This window comes from Globicephala melas, chromosome 2, assembly GCF_963455315.2.
Source record: "Globicephala melas chromosome 2, mGloMel1.2, whole genome shotgun sequence".
In the NCBI taxonomy this organism is placed as follows: domain Eukaryota; kingdom Metazoa; phylum Chordata; class Mammalia; order Artiodactyla; family Delphinidae; genus Globicephala; species Globicephala melas.
The window spans coordinates 37,303,869-37,320,889 of record NC_083315.2 but is presented as its reverse complement, the minus strand read 5'-3'; the positions used below and the strand labels follow the sequence as shown (position 1 = coordinate 37,320,889).

The 17,021-nt window shown below is 51.0% G+C and overlaps 1 protein-coding gene across 1 annotated transcript; it reads right to left on the bottom strand.

The window, feature by feature from the left end:
- Positions 1 to 1,938: 1,938 nt before the first annotated feature.
- ARPIN (actin related protein 2/3 complex inhibitor) lies at positions 1,939 to 13,624 on the bottom strand. The gene is made up of 6 exons (XM_030878633.2): positions 13,369 to 13,624; positions 10,731 to 10,806; positions 7,755 to 7,887; positions 4,418 to 4,624; positions 3,874 to 4,037; positions 1,939 to 3,026 (listed from the first exon to the last, which is right to left on the bottom strand). The coding sequence occupies exons 1-6, from the start codon at positions 13,458 to 13,460 to the stop codon at positions 3,018 to 3,020; spliced, it is 681 nt and encodes a 226-aa protein (XP_030734493.1). The 5' UTR covers positions 13,461 to 13,624; the 3' UTR covers positions 1,939 to 3,017.
- Positions 13,625 to 17,021: the final 3,397 nt, after the last annotated feature.

The following is a 17,021-nucleotide window of genomic DNA, read 5'->3' as shown; positions in this document are numbered from 1 at the left end:
CCCTCAGTAATAAATGGGCAAAGGAACTGAGTAACAAATGAGGAAATACATCTAGAAAATGAACATGAAATAAAATGCTTAAGCTCACTATTAATGGGGGAAAAGGCTAATTAAAATTAAAGTATTAACTTAAAATTAAAGTGTTATTTTTACCTTATCAAATATCAATTTTTAAAATATTATCATACCCAAGTCTAGCAAGGGTAGCATGAAAGTAGTCCTCTCCTACCTTGCTGGTGAGATTATAATTTAGAACAACCCTTTTGGAAAGCAATTTGGCAATATAACAAGACCTTTACAGCTTCCAATGCAGGGGGCATGGGTTCAACCCCTGGTCAGGGAAGATCCCACATGCTGCAATGGCGTGGCCAAAAAAAACAAAACAAAACAAACAGAAAAAAAAAAAACCCAAGACCTTTACAAAGAATTCCTAGATTCCCAGTAATCTGACTCCTAGGAATCCATCCCTAAAGAAATAACCCTGGGAACTTCCCTGGCGGTCCAGCGGTTAAGCCTTCACCTTCCAGCGCAGGGGGTACAGGTTTGATCCCTGGTCCAGGAGCTAAGATCCCACATGCCTCGCACCAAAAAAAACAAAAGATAAACAGAAGCGATATTGTAACAGATTCAATAAAGACTTTAAAAATGGTCCACATCAAAAAATCTTAAAAAAAAAACCAAAACAAAACAAAATATAGTGGCGGGGGGAGGCAGGTGAGATTGAGGGAACTATGTAATTTACAATAGTTTTTGACACAGCTCCAAAGAGGGATCAATTAATTACCCAAATTCTGGAAAATAATAGAGCTATTAAGGTAGTCAATCTTAAAAACAATGACATGAAGACTAGTGATATATTGATAGGAAGTAGTTATATAACATCAATTGAAAAAGGATTATCAAATTTTATGTGTTGGTATAAAATTGCAATGACCATGTACAGAAATTGCATATTCCAAGATCGGGCCACTCCCCCACCTCCATGGCCTTGCAGGTCCTCTTCTCTTGCTGGAAAGTCCCTTTCCACCTGTCTACCTGAATTTCTTTCCATCTCCTCTGCCACTGCTATAGACTAAATCACTCTAGGCTCTCACCCCCACCACTGCAGCAGTCTCCTAGTTGGGCTCATTGCCTTCAGTTTCTCTGCAGTCAAGTGATCTTTGAAATATACAAATCAGATCTTACTACTCTCCCGGGGATCACTGGCTTCCAAGGTATTAAGGATAAAGTCCCAAAATACTTAACATGCTGAAGATGCCATGCCCAACCTCCCACCATTCTCTAAGCTCCAGCCACCATGGCCTTTTCCTTCCAGGAGCCCATCCCCACCCCACCAAGACACCAAGCCTAGTTGTTGCCCAGGGGCTCCCCCATTGACACGCTGTGCCTCCTCGTTTAGAATGGTGGCCTGCCCACGTGAGCTTGCCATACCCTTTGGCCACAGTGCTTTGGGCAACAGGATGCCCTCACTGGGTGCCTCTCCCCATGTCAGTGTCCCCAGTCCTCCTCCTGTTTAACCCCTACCCTGGCCACCACATGGTTGAGGTCCCAGCATGCTCAACAGTGAGCCAGCCCCATTCAGACACAGGACACTAGCGAGGCGGCTTCTATAGTAGCTGAGGTAAGAGAACGAGTATGTGAACTAAGAAAAGGGCAACAAGAACAGAAGAGACCCGAGGGCAGTCCAGTGACCTGTGACTTCAGGTGGCCTAAATGAAGTGTTAACCCCAAGCCTCACAGCCATATTGTTGAGCCCAGGCTCAAATATGCAGGAAGGCAAATGAAAGTTTGAACCCTGATAATAAACGCTGGGACCTCAACCATGAAAACCATATGAAAAAAAAATGGAGATAATGATCACATGTGCCTCTTGGGATTATTGTGACAATTAAGTAAGATACTGGAAGTGCTTGGCACAAGTAATAGAACCAAGAGGCACTCAACAGTCAGGGACTATAATTATCATCACGGAAAGCATCTAGTGCTGTGTTTGACACATTAGGGGACTCCATAATTGTTAGTTTACCACCACCCCTCTTTTCCCTGAGAGAAGCAGGATCCACATTCCACCAAGTCCCTACCCATTCTTAGGACGTGTAGATTTCAACTCCAGATCTCTTCATAGATGTGGGTGTGGGCATACTACCCAGCAAGGCAATGTTCATGACCAAAAAGATACGGCTTTCTTCTTATAGGGAGGTTGCTCAGTTTATACCTAATAATAACACAGTCAGTGTAGAGGAATCCTTCCTGAAGATTTACTCATTCGTAAAAAGTTCTCAAGGTACAAAACAAGAAAAAAGGTGTTGTCCAAAATGTGGCCTGGCAGAATGAGTCAGAGTTGGAGACCAGCTGGCCACACCTGTGAACGCTCTCAGCCTCCCTGAAAAGAGCATTCCCAGGAAAGCCGCCAAAGGAGGTCAGGAGACAGGAACTCTCAGGGTGGCAGAGAACCAGAGGAGGAATAAAGAAGTGGCAGCTCTGGGGACTGAAAAGGGCACAGGGGACAAGGAGGCTTGAGCAGGAGGGCAGAGGCTACAGCACAGAGTGCTAGGGAGGAGGGCAATTGCAGAAGGAAAGCAAGAAATACAACAAGGACAGAAGAAGGAGGCCCCGCTAACTTCTCCTCTGAGCCACTCTGCATGCAGATGAGGGATTCCCCACCAGTTCTGCACCAAAACCAAGTCCAGTTCTTCTGACTGCCCTGGGGGACTTGCCCCCTGCCTGCCTCCAGAAACAAGGCTGCCACTCAGGGTGAGGGCCACCATGAAAATGTCTAGGAAGGCTAGACTCACATCCAGGGAGGGACCCTCCATGAGCCACAGGCTGGGGCCCCACGTCTAACGTCAGGCTCTTGCGTTTGATTTTAGCAGAGCTTGTTCAAAGGGTATTCCACAGTGGCTGTAGGGAAGAACCAGGCAAGGCTTGGTGGACCTGCTCTCTCGAGCTCCAGAGTGAAAGTTGATGGAAGAAATGCTCAACAGTGGGCCCCGGAGGCACCCCATCTCTCACTGACCTCAGTCGTCCTAGAGGTAAAGTAAAGAGATATGAACAGAGCACATTTCGTAAAAGTCTTCTACCGTCATCAGACAAACAAGGGTTCGAATGAGTGGTACCGGGGGGCCCGTGGCTACCTGCCTTGGCCTCATCTCATTAGTGTTGGCCCAGGGAGCCAGCCTGGCAACTCCAATTGTTTTTTAGTCCAAGACTCACTCTATTAAGACAAAAGGGAATCCACTCCCTCTATCTGCCCTGCTTTCTCTGGCAAATATCATCATCTTCATCACCTAGATCAAGAGCCCATTTTTCTGAGACTTTGTTTTAAACGTTCAATCTGGGGCCTTTTGACACCAGTTCAAATCTTCAGGTGAAATATACCTCAAAATACCAAATCAACTGTGAGTAGGCTGAGGATCAACTAGGAGGCTGAACTTTGGGCCAAAATAACTATTAAGGACCAGGTCAGCCATTTTCCAGCCACTCTGGGCAGGAAGCCGAGAACAAAGGGGGGAAAAATGCTCATTCAGCTGCTCAACATGGCTAATGTATTCACTTGAAGTAGAAATGTTTGGAGCCTTAATGGAATTAAGTCTCCTTGGTTCCCCTCTGCACTCCCTTCTTTCCATCCCTTGCTTTCGTAAATCTTTGGGGCTCTCTTGTTGATTGGCACAGTTCAGACCCACCAAGAAGAAAGGTCCCTTCACACCTTGAGGGAATTTTCCTGATGCTAACACACGCTCAGGAATTCCACCAAAGCTGGGGAGTAAAGTTTATGCTGCTGTCCTACACCCAACCACAACCAGTGCATACAAAACTCCTGCCAGGAGATGAACCACACCAACTCCAGGTCCACGGTTATCTCCCCGGACTTACCCACTCCTCGTCCTCAGCGCCGTCCCCCTGCTCTCGGGTCTCCACTGCAGCCCTCTCTGAAGACTTTTGGGCCATGATGTTGTCTGTCCAGGATGCCCCCATCTTCCCATCACCAGCGAAATTACACTTGGTCACTGTTCCAGCCTCGAGTTTGGCTAATGAATCTGAAATGAGAAGTTAAAGGCCTCTCTCCGTGTGGCAGAAATATAGTGGGGGCTGGCCCGTTCTGCTGGGGTCCCCTAGGCCTGAGTGTGCTCAGGGAGGCCCTGGATGGGACCCCCAAGGCAATGGATAGGAGAGGTCACCCACAGGAACCATGGGACTGGGCAGCACCCCGGGATCCAAAGTGTTCAGGCTATTGGCCCCAAAGCACTTGCCCAGGGACTTAGGAATAAATCTCAAGGGGTCTTGTCCACGGGGAGGCCAGATGTGGCCTGCTCCATGAACTCGAAGCAGGAGGGGTGGGTAAGCCTCAGACAGGAGGCCAGGAGCCCCCACAGGCCATATAGGAGCATCAGGCCACAGTGAGGGCTGCACTGCTCACCCAGGAAGGGGCCGTCGCCTCGAGTCTTCAGCCGTACCCCAGCCCCCAGCTCGAGCTCCACGGCCTCCATCTCCGACTCAGGCATCCAGAATGCCACTGTCTGGTCGGGGGTGAGGCTCTCCGTCAGTGCAAGCAGCTCTGGCTTGTTCACCAGCCCCTTCAGTGCCTCAGGCGTGAGTCTGTCGGTGTTCCCCTTGGCTTCCACCTCTGCAGGCACACAGCACGAGACAGTCATTACCACTGTAATAGCAAGCACTCTAGGAGGGCTTTTTAGGAGCCAGGTGAGGCCTCAGTGTTGTACACGCTCACAACCACCTGAAGGTAGGGGCTCTGAGTTCCCATCCTGCCAGTACTCAAGGAACGCATCACAGAGGAGTTATGGCTACGGGCTCTGGAGCCAGGCTAGCTGGTGCAAATCTGCTTACATGCTGTGTGACCACAGGCAAGTTACTTAACCTCTCTCTGTGCCTGACAAATAAGGATAAAAGAGGTACCTACCCGATGGGACTGACGTGACATGTGAAAGAAATATCGAATGCACGTAAAGCACTTAGCATGGGGCCTGGCACTCAGCAAGTGTCAATGTTTTTACTATCCCTATTCACAGATGAGAAAATTAAGGCTTAGACAGGTTAAGTAATTTGCCCAAGGTTACAGAGCTAGTCAGTGGAGGAGGCAGGATTCAAGCCCTTCACACAATTCTGCCTTCCCACTGAGACCCCAGTGACCAGGCAGGGTTCTCTCTGGGCTCTCAGGGACTCCCTGGCTGGGGTGGGGTCTGCTGGAACCAGCAGCAAACTTTGGTGGTCCTCATACCCTCTACTGGCCTGCTCATCCTGGCTTGGGCAGAGCGCAGAGGCTCAGGGAAGGTTCCAACAGCCTGTCACCCGCCTACCCTGAAAGTCCCAAATCCGCTAATCCCAGGGCGGGGGCAGCATGGAGGGGGAAGTCCCGGTCCCAGACTAAGAAGTGAGAACTTGCAGCGTTGAGAGTATGGCAACCCCAGTGCCGTCCACTGGCTGCCTTCCCCACACTGATACCCAGGCGGCCGCGAGTCCCGAACACCAGACCATGCTCCATTTGTGGTGTAAAACCTCTGCCAAGCTCCGTCAGGGATGCCTTCTGGGATTCCCTAGACACCTTGCTCACACAGAGAACTTTCTCCTCAACCCTCACCCTGCCCACTGTCCCCCAGACAAGCCACCTCATCTCCTACTTCGCAAGATAACAGAAGCCAGAGGTGGGGCCACCACCTACCTGTCCAGTTACCTAGAACCGCAAGAAACCTCTCCTCCTTCCCATCTGTCTCAAAGGACGAGGTGTCTCCCCTCCTGCCTCAGGCCAGCTCATCTGGGCCCCAGAGCCCACCCCCTCCCACCTCCTCCAGGACTTGCCTCTCCTTCTCCTCTCTTGGATCTTTCCTTACCACCTTCCTGCATTCCGGCTCTGGCACCCACTACTCTAGACACTGTTCACCCCCCACCAGTCACTGGGGAGCATGTCACTGTGAAGCCACTGGATGCTCCGCCGTCCCGACTTACCTGGGCCTTGGGCACCGCCTGACTCCACTGCTACTCCTCACCCCTGGGCTTCGCTGGGCTTCAGAGACACACACCTGCCCCACCCCGCTCAGACCCCGCCAGCGTTCCCGCCCCTGCTCCTTACAAGGCTCCTTCCCTGTCCGCCCCCGTTGTTGCTGTTCCCCAGGACAACTTCCTGGCTGACCCTGTCCACTGGCACAGCTTCAATACGACCCATGTGTGATGACTCCGAAATACCTGCTGCCAGCCCAGCCCTCTTCCTGGGTTCTAGAACTGTACCAAGTCCCTAGAGCACATCTACCTCTACCTGGAAGCACCACCACGTGGCTAATGCCATGTGTCCCAAACAGATATCTTCTCCCCAAACCTCCTCCTCTTGCACCTCCATTCCGCAAACCTGGCACCTGAGCCCGAATCCTGGGGTCATCCCTGACTCCCCCCATATCCAAACAAACACCGAGGCCATGGTCCCTCCTCTATCTTGAGTCTGCCCAGTCTCTCCATCCTCACTGACCAGTCCTTAATCCTGGGCCCTCCTAGATGCCATCATGGCCTCCTAATAGCCTTCTGGTCTCCAGTCTCTTCACTTCCCCAGGGATTTTAAAAAGCAAATCTGGACTTCCGTGGTGGTGCAGTGGTTAAGAATCCGCCTGCTGATGCAGGGGACACGGGTTCGAGCCCTGGTCTGGGAAGATCCCACATGCCGCGGAGCAACTGAGCCCGCGTGCCACAACTACTGAAGCCCGAGTGCCTAGAGCCTGTGCTCCACAACAAGGGAAGCCACTGCAATGAGAAGCCCACCCACCACAACGAAGAGTAGCCCCCACTCACTGCAACTAGAGCAAGGCCACATGCAGCAACGAAGACCCAACGCAGCCAAAAATAAATAAATTCATTTTCAAAAAGAGCAAATCTAATCATATCACTCACCTAACTTAAAACCACTCACGCAGAGCTCCCCTGCACCCTCGACTGAGTGCCCTCTCTGCAGGGCTGCTCTTCACCTGCCGGAGCCCTCAGTTCCCAGAATGCCCTTGGCACCCTGCCCCCTCTCTGAAACACCCTTCCAAGCCCTGGCACCCTGCTGATACCTGCATGTCTTTCAGGATCCAGTACTGGCATTCCCTCCTCCAGCGCACCTCCCCCAACCACGCCTGCCTGGGCTCAGAGCCCCCGCTAGGGCTCCAGTCATGGCCTGTCCATCTCCTCTACCAGCCTGAGAATGGCTTGTGTGCAAGTCCGAGTCTTGCTAGTCCCTGAACCCTCAGCATGCAGCTCAGAGTCTGGCACATGGTGGATTCTCACTAAATGTTCAGATACTCAATGAGCAACTGAAAGCATGAATGGATAAAACGATAGAGGGATGATGAGTACCCACTCAACCTCAAAACCTTCTCACACGGGGCAGACAGCAAGAAGGTCCTTCTCCAGCCAAAACTGGGAAGAGGAATAAGATCACAAAGGGCCCAAGAACAAAGTGAGCATTTTGGCAGGAAAATGGAGGCCACCTGGCCTGGGCTCTGCACTAAGGCAGGTTCATGGACGATTCTGCCAGACTGCAGGAGATGGCAGGAGCTGGGAAGGCACCCAGGTCCTCAGCACTGAGGTAGGGCACCAGGGATCCTCTGAGTGAATGGGGGGCAGGAAGAGTCCAGCCAGGGGCCCCTCAGGCCAAACATGGACTTCAAGGCCGACCATGCTGAGAAGACACTTTCTAGGGACCAAGAGACCTCTGGAGACAAAGGAAGACCACAGTGTATGAAGGCTCTGAGGGAGAAAGGGCGAAGGGTACCTACTATAGGATGACATGAGGAAGCCTGTGTTCACCTTCCTGGTGGCGCTGAAGTTGGGCTCGATTTCATTTCCCTTGGGGTCGAACTTACGGCAATGGATGTGACTAGGCCGGATATACAGCACGTAGTAGCGCTCCTGGGACCAAGCAGAGAGGCAGTGAGGGGCTGCTTCATTCCCTTCAGCCTCCAACACAACACACACTCCCCAAGTGCTCCGGCTGCAGCCCCCTCAACCTCACTCTCTACCCCAGAATCCCACCCCACCTCCAAAAGATATTCAAGCTGGCCACAGGCTTCCACTCCCAATATTCATTCATTCATTCATTCATTCATGTGTTTAGTAGAGCACTTGCCACACATAATGAACCATGGCTAGACATCCATGAGAGGGCGGGCTCAGAGCCTGACCCCAAGGCCTCCACATATGAGAGACAGAAAGAATATACAGAAAACCATAACCCAAGCACCAAGGAGCCCAAATACCATAAAGCAGAAGCAGAAGCAGCCAAGATGCCATGGAAAGGGCACTGAAATGGAGTTCTGAGTGAGGACAGCTACTGTGCCTCTTCCAACAGATGTGAGTCCTGGAGCAAATCACCCCTAGCCTCAGTTTCCCCTGTTGTCTGGAGACAACGTGATGTCTACTTTCAGGCACGTTGTAAGGGTTCAAGGAGCAAGCACAGTATAAAGCATGAAATGTGCTGTAAATTCTTTGCCAGCTGTCCTAGTCAAAACAGGAGACTGACGACACTGTAGATCAACTATACATCAATAAAAAGTTAAATAAATAAATATTATAATAACACACACACACACACACACACAAAACAGGAGATTAAAGAGAAGGAAACCACTTCCTGGGAGAAACAGAGAAGGCAAGGTCTCAGAGTGGGGAGAAACCTGCAACTGTGGGATAAGGGTGTAGGAAGAATATTAAGAGCCTGGACAAGTACATAAAATAAAAGTCAAGGTCCTGTGTGGATGTTTGAGCAATGCAGGACCCTGAGAGGTCTCATGGGAGTCCAGGCTGGGGAAGCAAGTGGGGGATCAGCCTTGAGTTGGCATTTGGAGTTTGCATTTTATGTGGTAGACTAGAAGGAATCCTGAAAGGTTTTTGGACAGCAGCGAGACCCTGAGAGGTGTCTTTCAGGAGACAAGCTGGCAGCAGGGCAGGAATGGGCGCTGGGTGCAGCCAGAAGCCAGGAGAGGGGGTGCAAGGTTTAGTCAGGACAGGCTGAGTTCCTGAGGGCCCATGTGAGGTGAGCAGACATGGAAAGAGGAAGGGAGGGGAGGGGAAAATGGTCAAGGTAGGAGGCCTGCAGGACTAGACATTACTCACCTGGGGGAGGGGGGAGGGGAGACAGTGGAGGTTTGCAGGCTGGTGGTCGGGGGCGTCTAGTGCACTATCATTAGGAAAGAAGGAGTTGGAGAAGGCAAGTTTGGAGAGGGGCTGGAGGACACCCTGCCTGTGGAGGACGGCCGAGGCGGGCCAGCTCCACTCAGCTACTGCTGGGCTCTCCCGGGCAGGGTGGCTAGGGCTCCAGACTGCTGTGCTCAGCCTGCTGACCTGCGTGCTAAGGAGGGGAGGGCGCAGCAAAGCATCTCTTGACCTGAAACTAGTGCTGAGCCGGAGCTGAGGCTGTTCACATGGAGTGTGGGTGAAAAAACAGCTGTGTGTAGCCCCAGGCCTCTGGCCTGCCTCAAGAAGGGATTTAATGAGCTCGGTTCTACAGATCAAGGAGATAAGGTGGTCAGCACATCTGGGTGGGGTTATTTGGGGGGGGGGGTGGAGATTTAGAATTAGTGCTCAGGAAAGAAACACTGGCTAGTACAGAATGGAGAATGCCAGGAGTGTCCATGGACACCTGAGATGGGCGGGTGATAAAGGGCATAACCCCAGGAGGCTCAGAGGACAAGAGGAGAAGGGCATGGACATGGGAACCGAAGCCCCGGGCAACGTGGCTTGACACTCAGGCTGGAAACAAAGGCCCAGCAACCCTCCTCCCACCTCAACGCTCTCACACCCCTACACACGTGGAGGTCCAGGTCCACACCAGTGACCTGCTTTATAAAAATCCAACATTCCAAAACACCCAGCCACACAGTGATATTAAAAGATGTGCAAGGGAATGCCCTGGCAGTCCCGTGGTTAGGACTCCGCGCTTCTACTGCAGGGAGCCAGGGTTCGATCCCTGGTCAGGGAATTAAGATCCTTCAAGCCTTGCAGTTCAGCCAAAAAGAAAAGAAAAGAAAAAAAAAAAGATGTGTAAACCCATGCTAAGATATTCACCACTCTGCAAATGCAGTCACTTCAAGGCGCCTTCTAACAGCAAACTCCAACCGTGCATTTAAAGTAATTCAATTTTAAACAATCCAAAGTACACACGACTTCCCAGCTACAGAGCTGGTACCCCTAAAGCGGAAGGTCACTATTGACCTTGCACCCACACAGGCAGATAACTTCACTCTGACCTTGTCCATCAGGTCCGGAGGCAGTGGGAACCACCAGGCCAGAGGACAGGAGCTGGACCTTCAGCCCCAGAATAAAGAGCCACTCATCCTGCCTACCCAGCAAGCTTCCCAGCACTCTAAATTTGTTCCATCAGAAGGTGACAGGACCTCTTCAGAAGGCAGGCCTTCCAGCCCACTCAGAACCCACAGCCTGAGGCCTGAACCACTCACCTCACTCCCAGTCCTGACCCCAAACACACCCCTCGGGTTTAGGGCCTGGTCTGTCTTCTCAGCAAGAACCCAGGCCCTCCCATCAAACCCAGCACAGCCCTAACTGACCTCTTCCATCTGTCGCCCCTTTTGGCTGCTAATCTCCCAACCAACACCCCCCCACCTGCCCTGTGAGCCCCTCAGGGAAAGAGCTGGACCCCAAGTCTTGGCACAGGCAGAGCCAAGCAGAGAGATGCTTTGGTGGGTGAGGACCCTGAAGCCAGTGCCCTGCGGGTGCCCCCAGGGAAACATCCTCACCTTCCTGCCATGGTCATCCAAGATGCTGTGCCGAGATACATCGACCAGTTCTCCTTCCAGCAGGACGCCATTCCCCCTAAGGATGAGAGAGAATGAGGGCTCAACTGGTTCTGTCAGTCCTCAGGCAAGAACCACAAGTGCAATGGCCCAGGTCAGGGTCTGCACTAGGACAGAAGCAAGTCCCAGGTGTGTCTCCCATTTACCCGGTCCCTGGGCAGGCCCAGTATGATGCAGCCCCTTTCTCTGGGCTCCCACACTGGGCCCCCACTCCTCTGAGGGTCCCAAAGGCTGGGGCACCATCTGGAGGGTAGGAAGGAACATTGACAGGCTGCAAGACTGAGCTATGGCCCCTCCTGCAGGGGTTGCTGTAACCAGAGCCTCAGTCTTCTTATCCACCAAATGGGAGAGTAATAGCCACCTCACTCTGCTTCTATGACAATAACATATGATCATGAATATGAAGGCGCTTTGTAAACTATTGTGTTTACTAAATATAAAGGACTTTACTTTTTTTAAACATCTTTATTGGAGTATAATTGCTTTACAATGTTGTGTTAGTTCCTGCTGTATAACAAAGTGAATCAGCTATATGTATACATATATCCCCATATCCCCTCCCTCTTGCGTCTCCCTCTCACCCTCCTTATCTCACTCCTCTAGGTGGTCTCAAAGCACGAAGCTGATCTCCCTGTGCTATCCAGCTGCTTCCCACTAGCTATCTTTTATACATTTGGTCGTGTATTTATGTCAATGCTACTCTCTCACTTTGTCCCAGCTTACCCTTCCCCCTCCCCGTGTCCTCAAGTCCATTCTCTACGTCTGTGCCTTTATTCCTGTCCTGTCCCTAGGTTCATCAGAACCTTTTTTTTTTTTTTGGATTCCATATATATGTGTTAGCATACAGTATTTGTTTTTCTCTTTCTGACTTACTTCGCTCTGTATGACAGACTCTGGGTCCATCCACCTCACTACAAATAACTCAATTTCATTTCTTTTTATGGCTGAGTAATAGTCCATTGTATATATGTGCCACATCTTCATTATCCATTCATCTGTCGATGGACACTTAGGTTGCTTCCATGACTTGGCTATTGTAAATAGTGCTACAATGAACATTGTGGTACATGACTCTTTTTTTTAAAATATTTTTTAAATTTATTTATTTTTGGCTGTGTTGGGTCTTTGTTGCTGCATGCAGGCTTTCTCTAGTTGAAGGGAGCAGGGGCTACTCTTTGTTGTGGTACGCCAGCTTCTCATTGTGGTGGCTTCTCTTGTTGCAGAGCACGGGCTCTAGGTGTGCGGGCTTCAGTAGTTGTGGCACGCGGGCTCAGGAGTTGTGGCTCGGAGGCTCTAGAACGCAGGCTCGGTAGCTGTGGCACACCGGCTTAGCTGCTCCGCAGCATGTGGGATCTTCCCAGACCAGGGCTCAAACCTGTGTCCCCTGCATTGGTAGGTGGATTCTTAACCACTGCGCCACCAGGGAAGCCCCATGACTCCTTTAGAATTATGGTTTTCTCAGGGTATATGCCCAGTAGTGGGATTGCTGGGTCATATGGTAATTCTTTTTTAGTTTTTCAAGGAACCTCCTGTTCTCCATAGTGGCTGTATCAATTTACATTCCCACCAACAGTGCAAGAGGGTTCCCTTTTCTCCACACCCTCTCCAGCATTTATTGTTTGTAGATTTTTTGATGATGGCCATTCTGACCGGAGGACTTTACTTTTTTATTTCACCGAATTTTGGGGGGGGGGGCGGGGTCTAAGCTGCTATAAAGTATCTTCCCTTAGCATCTGTTTTAAAGCATTTTCATATTCCTGTTCTCATTCGTATCCATTTTAGAAGTGGAGAAACCCACTCAGAAGTTTCGTGACAAGCCCAAGATCGCAAGGTCCCTCACTGAGAGGAACTGGACCCCCGCTTCCCAATTCTAGTTTTCATAAAAGCAGAACCTGGGGACTTCCTTTTCTGGAACCACGGAAATGGGAGAGGGGTGGGGGCAGCTGAAGGGATGGGGATGAAAAGTGAAAACACCCTGGACCTTACTTGCCCCTACCGCACCCCGCCCCTTGCGCCCTTCATTCTTTAGTGTTAGTAATTGCAAATTGAATTGTCCATTCGTTCTCATGACCTCGGCGTCCGTGATGGCAGGGCCTGGCCCTCCGGATCTAACACGCCCTCCAGACAGGCCCTGCCCCTCCCGCGGCCCTGCCAAGCCAACTCCCACCCGCTGTTGCCGTCCAGCAGGACACTGTCCCTTCCGGAGCGGGGTACAGCCTGTGCAAAAGCCTGAAGGCAAGGCAGCGGGGTGAAGCTTAGAGTCACCGGGGTGGGGTTGAGACAAAGGCTGACGTGAAGTAAGCACCGCCTTTTGAGCCCTGCTTGGGAGTCGGGACCGACCCTCGGTGAGCTTCACGCCGATCAGTGTCTCAGGGGGGTGCGCTCCGAGGGGAGCGCAGGGAGGAGCGGTCTGGAGGCCAGGGAGGTCTTTGGCGACCCCCGCCCTTCCTCCCACCCGCACCCGACCCCGCTAGCGCACCCCCTCCCCCTGCCAACCAGGGAGCCCGGATTCAAAGCTGAGCCTCGGGAGCCAACGGAGGCCGGGCCCGGGAAGCGGTGGGGAGACGCGGGCGGAGCCTACCCCTGGTGGGCGGCGGGGTCCCAGGCCCCGGGCAGCCGCGCGCTCTGAACCGCCTTGTTCCGGAGGGCGCTGTCGTGATAGATGCGGCTCATTCTCCCCACGGCCGCGGCGCCCTCAAGGCCTGGCGCAAGGAGCCTGCACGCTGGGCTGGGGGCACCGCGAGGTGGGGTACAGCGAGGGGAAGCACCGGGAGGACACGCGGAGACCAACAATTCCCAGCTGCAGATCCGGGACCGGCGCGGCCCGGCCCCGGGCGTTCCCGCGCGGGATTTAAAGGGGCCGAGCCCCATTCCTGCCCGTGGGACCTTGCTTGGCGGGAGGTGGGCTTCCCTGAAGACCCGGCTAGGACCTTAGCCCCGAGGGTGGGGGTGGGGAAGGGAGCCACTCCCTTCTCTTTCTCTCCCTCTTCCTTGTTACTAGAAGGAGACCCCTGCCCCACACACGCACAAAGGGGAAATTGAGGCCCAGAGAGCCTATAGGATCAGCTCTGAAAGGATGAGTTTCCAGAGAGCAGGAATGGGAAAAAGGGAACAACCCTCAGGGACGGCGGGGTGCTAAGTACAGACTTGCTCTTTATGCCCGCGCGCGAGGTCGCACAGTGGCTGAGGGAGGGGCTCCAGGGATCTGTAACGAAGGAGCCTGGTCTTGGGTGTCAAGATCTACGGCCTAACAAGGTTGGAATCCCAGCTGTGTGAGCTTGGGCAAGTTCCTCAACCTCTCTGAGCCCGTGCTTCCTCCTCTGTAAAACGGGGTCAGTATCAGAGGGGTTGTAAGGATTTAATAAACTCATTCTAGAAAGGAGCATTGCCCCTCGCCGTCTTCCTGCACATTCTTGGACCCCTTCCCAGCTCCCTACTGCCCTGTGCCCAAGTATGTAACTAAGGATGCATTTCCCAAGCCCGGGTGCAGGGGTCTGTTTTGACCCGGGGATTGTTGAGAGCCTTGGTTCTCTTGTTTGACTCCTTTGCGGCAAGCCCTGGGGCAGGTGGGCCCATTCATGGAGTCGAAGTGTAGCCTCTGGGGGACACTTCAAAGGGGAGGTGGCCAGGTTAGATACCTGGGGGCCCAAGCTGAGCTGTCAGTGGTAGAAGAAGCACCCCCTCCGCCCACACATTATGACTTTTGTGCATTTTTGGCATTTTTGTTTTCAAGGGCTCCCTCCTCCATAAAAAAAGTGTTTAACTCATATTTTATGACTGGGTTGACATAAAGATGAATATATTAATATATATTAAGACATTTTCTTTGGCCTAAAAATTCTTTTTTTCCTTCTGATTTTAAAAGAAATTAATATATTTTCCTGTGCCTTAGGCATTGTGCCTAATGGATTAGTCAAACCCACCCCTATCTGGCCTACCTGACTGCTCCCTAAATTCTAAGAAGGAAGGATGTAGGAGACCCTCTGGGCATAACTGTCCTTTGGTTCTGTCTCTTCAAAATTCCCCAGGCTGATATAAGGAACTCTCATAACTCAATAGAAATAGAAAAAGAAAAAAAAACCACACACACGATAAAAAAAATGGGCAAAGGAACTGAATAGACATACAGAAGACATACGGATGACCAACAGGTATATGAAAAGCTGCTCAGCATCACTAATCATCAGGGAAAACCTCACAGCTGTTAGAATGACTATTATCAAAAAAACAAAAGGTAAGTGTTAGCAGGGATATGGAGAAAAGGGAACCCTTGTACAGCATTGATGGGAGTGTAAATTAGTACAGCCACTATGAAAAACACTATGGAAGTTTCTCAAGAAATTAAAAATAGAACCACCAAATGATCCAGCAATTTCACTTCTGGGTATATGTCCAAGGGAATTGAAATCAGGATGTCAAAGGGATATCTGCACTCCCATGGTCCTTTCACAATAGTCAAGATGTAGAAGCAAACTAAATGTCCATCAGTGGATGAATGGAAAAAGAAAATGTGGTATATGCATACAATGGAATATTATTCAGGCTTAATAAAAGAAGGAAACCCTGCCAATCTGCAACAACATGGATGAACCTGGAAGTGAAAGAAGCCAGACACAAAAAGACAAATACTGCATGATCTCATTTACATGAGGAATCTAAAATAGTCAAACTCATAGAAGCAGAGAGTAGAATGGCTGCCAGGGGCTGGGGGGAGTGAGAAATGCACAGGTAGTAGTCAAAGGGCACAGAGTTTCAGGTGTACAAGATGAGTAAGACCTAGACATCTGTATAGTAGAGTGCCTGTAGCTAACAATATTGTATTATATGCTTAAACATTTACTAAGAGGACAGTTCTTATGTTAAGTGTTCTTACACACACACACACACACACACAATAATAATAAAGAGGGCTTCCCTGGTGGCGCAGTGGTTGAGAGTCCACCTGCCGATGCAGGAGACGCGGGTTCGTGCCGCAGTCCGGGAGGATCCTGCATGCCGCGGAGTGGCTGGGCCCGTGAGCCATGGCCGCTGAGCCTGCGCGTCCGGAGCCTGTGCTCCGCAACGGGAGAGGCCACAACAGTGAGAGGCCCGTGTACCGCAAAAAAACGAAGAAGAAGAAGAAAGAAAGAAAGAAGGCTTGGGACTTCCCTGGTGGCGCAGTGTTTAAGACTTTGCTCTTCCAGTGCAGGGGGACCGGGTTCGATCCCTGGTCAGGGAACTAGATCCCACATCCCACATACCACAACTAAGAGTTCACATGCTGCAACTAAGGAGCCCACCTGCCATAACTAAAACCCAGAGCAAGCAAAGAAATAAAGTATTTTAAAAAAAAAAGAAGGCTTGAAGAAACTTTTGGAAATGATAAATTTGTTTACAGCACAGATTGTAGTGATGGTTTCATGGGTGTGTACTTATCTCCAAACTCATCAAGTTGTATACATTAAAAACGTACAGCTTTTTGGGACTTCCCTGGTGGCGCAGTGGTTAAGAATCTGCCTGCCAATGCAGGGGACACGGGTTCGAGCCCTGGTCCAGGAAGATCCCACATGCCGCGGAGCAGCTAAGCCCGTGTGCCACAACTACTGAGCCCGTGCTCTAGAGCCTGCAAGCCACAATTACTGAGCCCATGTGCCACAACTACTGAAGCCCACGTGCCTAGAGCCTGTGCTCTGCAGCAAGAGAAGCCACCACAATGAGAAGCCCGTGCACCACAACAAAGAGTAGCCCCCACTCACTGCAACTAGAAAAAGCCCGCACGCAGCAATGAAGACCCAATGCAACCAAAAATAAATAAGTAAATAAATTTATTAAAAAACAACAACAAAAACAAGCCAAAATACTCCCCAGGCTGGTCACAACCTCATGGCCAGAACGCCCCCCTCCTCCTTCCCCATTCTGTGTCATCTTCCCCCTCAAATGGCTCCAAATCTTCACTTTCTTTAATTGCAGTCACTAGCCATATGTGGCTATTGAAATTTAAACTTTAATTAATTAAACCTAAATAAAATTTAAAGTTCAGTTCTAAAGTCTCACTGGCCACATTTCAAGAGCTCGAAAGCTAGCAACATGTGGCCAGTGGCTACCAGTTTAGACAGTGCCGAGAAGAACCATTCCATCATTGCAGAAAGTTCTATCAGACTGCACTGCTGTGAATCCTTTCTTAAAAAGAGTAATCTGCTTATTGGGCTCTGTGACTTCACCCCATCAGCACAATTGGCCAACCAGGCACCAGCA